At 35.1% G+C, this 5,064-nt stretch overlaps 1 protein-coding gene across 4 annotated transcripts; it reads left to right on the top strand.

Annotated features, from left to right (window-relative positions):
* Positions 1-347: 347 nt before the first annotated feature.
* On the top strand, positions 348-4,333 carry LOC147401542 (L-ascorbate oxidase homolog). 4 transcript variants are annotated; one of them, XM_086442860.1, is made up of 3 exons: positions 348-490; positions 574-861; positions 2,568-4,333. In XM_086442860.1, exons 2-3 carry the CDS (start codon positions 620-622, stop codon positions 3,979-3,981), a joined length of 1,656 nt encoding a protein of 551 aa, XP_086298986.1. In that variant the 5' UTR covers positions 348-490; positions 574-619; the 3' UTR covers positions 3,982-4,333. The 4 variants fall into 4 exon arrangements, with proteins under 4 accessions (XP_086298986.1, XP_086298987.1, XP_086298988.1 ...); XM_086442861.1 differs by having other exon boundaries at positions 351-490; positions 578-861; XM_086442862.1 differs by having other exon boundaries at positions 360-499.
* Positions 4,334-5,064: the final 731 nt, after the last annotated feature.

A 5,064-nucleotide genomic window follows, 5' to 3' on the forward strand; every position in this document is an offset into this window, starting at 1 on the left:
AGGTTTTGATTCTGTTTTGTTTTATAAAAAAAAAAAAAAACAGCTAAAACCATTCGATGGCTTTGACAGGTCTAAAAGGTCCGAGAGACGTGGACTTCCGAATAGTTTGGTCGAATCTACTCGCTTTTGTTAATAACATGCGCTGCCTGTTATTGCTCATTTAACAGCCTCAATTATTAATAGAAAATTCAAACTCTGAAAGAATAGTATAGAGTGAGGGGTGCAGAGATGTTTCCGGAGTTGAACGGATGTTTGTTTCCTCCCCTATTGAACGTCTCTCTCTATTTATATAGAAAGGTGAAGAGTTAAAAATAAGGGGAAAAGAAAAGAAAACACATAACGAGGTGGGGAGGAGAGTCCTCAACCATTAGTTATGTAGAAAACACATATATTATAAATTTATCAACTATTTTTTTTTTTTTTTTTGTTGCAATTTTCCAATACAAAGAGGGAATTCTATTTTACATCTTTCTTCCTGTCTTTTGTGGAGGTAATTAAGGTGATATGGCTTTTCTTCCTTTAAATTTTAAAATTTTATGTTTTATTGAGATTTTATTTATAAATTATTTCTAGCCAGGAAGAGGGAGATTGATTACGTATTAAAATTAAGAGCACAAAGATGGACAAGGTGATACTGCTAGTGTTGTTTTGCTTCTCGGCCATTGTGGTGGTCCGAGCAGAAGATCCCTATATTTTCTTCACATGGAACGTTACCTACGGTACCATATCTCCTTTAGGCGTTCCACAGCGGGCAATTCTCATCAATAACCAGTTCCCTGGTCCCAACATAAATTCCACCACAAACAACAATATTGTTGTCAACGTCTTCAATAACCTCGATGAGCCGTTCCTCTTGTCATGGTAAGGATATATTTGAAAGTTTTGGTTGTGTCATGCGATTCATAATTAAAGAGTTGGATGCTTTTTCCTTGTATGTAGAAACAGAAAAAGAAAATGTTTTATCAAAATTGAATGATACTTACCAAAAATTACTAAAGTCATGTATGTTCAATATTTCGGAAAGAGAGATAATAATTAGACTAGAAAAATGTACTCCATTTGTGCATGGTTGATGTGATAAGTGCACAGAAGCATAGATCGTTTTCTTCGAGATACACAACGAAAAAGATTTATGGTTTAGTGCACTTGCCACGTCAATCGCGTACAGACCACGAATGTTTTAATGAGTCATTTTATCATTATATATATATAACAATTTCATAAAGAGAAATGAGAAAGTAAAAAAATCATATATATATATATATCTATCTGATTGTTTTACTATTTACTTTTACCAAAAGTCACGGTTATATACCATTTTTTTTAATATTAATGAAAATGACTATATAATGATTTCATAAGGGATTGTCTAGTTGCACACCACTATTTTCCATTTTTTTTTGGAGTGCAATCATACAAACTAAGTGCAATGGGCAAATTTTTAAGTAATGAAATGTGCAACTAGTCGCTTCCTTCATAATTATTTATTTTATGAAAATATATTGTTATGTATATTGTATGGTCAAATTTGCTATGTACATATTGATTCAGAATCTTTTATTGGTACCCAGACGAGTTTTAGAATATTTATGCATTCGAACAAGTTTATTTGTATCTAGAAAAATAGTTTGTGGTAAATTTACCTTTATTATCCTTTAGTCAAATATTTCAAAATCAAAGGGTATAATGTTAAATTCACTATAAAACATTTTACACATCTGGATAAATTCACCGGGTATGTAAATATTTTAAAAATATATCCAATTGGTTAATTTGGGAAAAAAAAAAAAAAAGTTATCCATTTCCATTTTTCTTCACTCTATTAATCTTGGGAACCCACATTCGATGAAAGGGCATGAAGGTAAATTTATCAATTTGTTATTTTAAAAAATAATAAAATAGGTTATTTAAGACGGTTTGCCTATGTTTTGGTGAATATTTAAGATACCTTTTCAGATTAATGACATGCCTGATCTAACCTTAGTCTCTTATGCAATGGCCTAATTAAATATCCAACTTTCAGCCTCTTAACAAACGCCCTTTATTTTTGGGTTGAAGGAGATAAAGAATTAAGCTTTTGATGATATTTTGTCTTTGTGGGTATGTTAGCAACCTCGAACTTAGATTTGTCTGTTAAATGCATTTATCTTCATGTAATTTGGCAATGTACTCAAAAGTTAATTATAAAAATATTTTTACATAATTGTTTAAAAAAAAAAAAACTTAATTTTCACGAAAACCAAAGTATATTATTTTTTAGGATAATATTGGAGGAGTGACTTTAAAACTCACTTTGATTCATACTTTACTGACATGGATGTGTATCATAGATGCTTTTCATTGAGATATAAGTGACAAGCATCTATCGTTCCGTGCACACTTCTACATTAGCAAAGTGTGAATTGATATGAATTTTAAAGTCACTCCAGCACGAGTCTATTTTTAAGGATGTATACTATACAAAAGAATACATACCACTTCCAGGTGAAGGTTAATGTTGATACCGCGTTGTTAGCATCTCTCCTATTTATATTGATGAATAATAATGGGATAATGAATGACTGCAGGAATGGAATCCAGCAAAGAAAGAACTCTTGGCAAGATGGAATGCCTGGGACCAATTGCCCAATCCCTCCCGGCAAAAATTTCACATACCACTTCCAGGTGAAGGACCAAATAGGTAGCTATTACTACTTCCCAAGCTTGTCCATGCACAAGGCTGCTGGTGCCTTTGGAGGCCTTCGTGTAAACAGTCGCCTTCTTATTCCTGTCCCTTTTGCTGATCCGGAAGATGACTACACCGTCCTAATTGGTGATTGGTACTCTAAAGGTCATGACATTCTAAAAACGAAGTTGGATACTAGAGGCTCTATCGGAAAGCCTGACGGTGTCCTCATTAATGGAAAATCTGGAAAGGGCGCAGACAAAGACGAGCCACTCTTTAGCATGAAGCCAGGGAAGACCTATAGGTATAGGATATGCAACGTTGGAATAAAAAGCTCCCTCAACTTCAGGATCCAAGGACACTCTATGAAATTGGTGGAATTAGAGGGATCTCATACAGTTCAAAATGTGTATGATTCCCTTGATGTCCACCTTGGACAATGCTACTCGGTATTAGTGACGGCTGATCAAGCTCCCAGAGATTATTACATGGTGGCTTCTACTCGTTTCACCAAATATATACTCACCGCCACTGTCATAATCCGTTATGCCAACAACAAGGCCCCCCCTACACCAGTGCTCCCTGAGGCACCAGTGGGTTGGGCATGGTCCCTAAATCAATTTCGTTCCTTCCGTTGGAATCTCACTGCCAGTGCTGCCCGGCCCAATCCCCAAGGCTCTTACCACTACGGCGGTATCAATATCACCCGTACCATCAAAATCATCAACTCTGCTGGGACCATTGATGGAAAGCTCAGGTATGCCATTAACGATGCCTCCCATGTTGACCCAAAAACCCCACTCAAGCTAGCTGAGTACTATGGCGTAGCTTCTGAAGTGTTCAAATATGACACCATAGCGGACGCACCAACACCGGAAAGTAGCAAACGTGGAATTACATTAGGACCAATAGTAGTGAATGGCACACATCGTAATTTTGTGGAGATCATTTTCGAGAACCATGAGAAAGGAATACAATCATGGCATTTAGATGGATATTCCTTTTTTGCTGTAGCCATTGAACCAGGGAGGTGGAGTCCAGAACGTAGAAAGAACTATAATCTTCTAGACGCAATGAGCAAGCACACAATTCAAGTATACCCTAAGTCATGGGCAGCAATTTTGTTGACATTGGACAATGCCGGGATGTGGAACCTTAGGTCGAATATTTGGGAGAGGAATTACTTGGGACAACAACTATATATTAGTGTCCTTTCACCAGCTCGTTCTTTGAGGGATGAATACAACATTCCTGACTATCTTGATCTTTGTGGCATTATCAAGGACTTGCCCAAACCACCTCCCTACACCATCTAACTTGATTCGCATGTCCATTTATCGAACTATCTACCTACCATCTCAATGTCTAATATCGACTCCACACAATCCATACTTTTATATATATATATATATATATATAGATAGATATTTAGATAAAGAAATTGTGGGAAATATTCCAAGAAAATTTTATCCAAGTAGTAGTGAGGTGATTATGCGGGTCTCAATGCTTTCTCATATTTTCTGTGTTCTTTTTTTTTAAGACATGTCATTCTATGTCAAGCCTTACATTTGCATCCAAAGTTACATTTGAGCTGCAATAAAGAGTTGTCTCTGACCCATTTTGTAATTTTATCAATCACAATGAAATGCGCAAAAAATGGTTTCATTATTATGTTTTCATAACCATCTTCATATTCATCATCATTATGATGATAATCATAGTTGTCATCATCATCATCATTACCATGGTAATCATCATCATCATCATCATTGTCACCATCATCAACTTTACCTTCTTTGTCATCATGTCATAGTCAACATGATCATAATCCTGACCATAAGAATTACCATCATCATTGTGTTAAATTTGTGTAGTTAAATTACAGAAACAAACAGAAAAGAAACTGTAATAAAATAACAAAGTACTAAATAAGTTTGAAATACCGATTGTACTCAATTATTAATTTGATTATAGCGGGTCTAGTATTAGATACAATGACCTTAAGGCAGATTTCACCCCTGCAATGTGCTAGCACTTGATGGATGTCTGACTCCCAAAATACAATGCTCCATACGTGTACAAGGCAATACTCTAAGTGTGCATGTACAATCGAACTTGTATTATGACTGTACTTTTAAAAATTCTCGAGAAAACACAAGAAAAATTGAATAAAATATTGCAAGTAAATTCAAAACTTTGTTATGTGGATGAGAGAAAGGATGAGAATTTATAGATTTGGAAATGTCTGTCTAGATAGACACCATAATTGGTGAAAATGTTCTTTAGTTGTGACTATTTGAACAGATACTTTGTGAGGACTTTAGAACAACCACCACTTGTGTCTCTTAGAATAGTCACGAGTTGTAACTCGTTGAGTTCAACTTAATGGATAAAATAAT

Source organism: Akebia trifoliata, chromosome 5 (genome assembly GCF_017979445.1).
Source record: "Akebia trifoliata isolate Shusen 1 chromosome 5, ASM1797944v1, whole genome shotgun sequence".
NCBI classification, from domain to species: Eukaryota; Viridiplantae; Streptophyta; class Magnoliopsida; order Ranunculales; family Lardizabalaceae; genus Akebia; species Akebia trifoliata.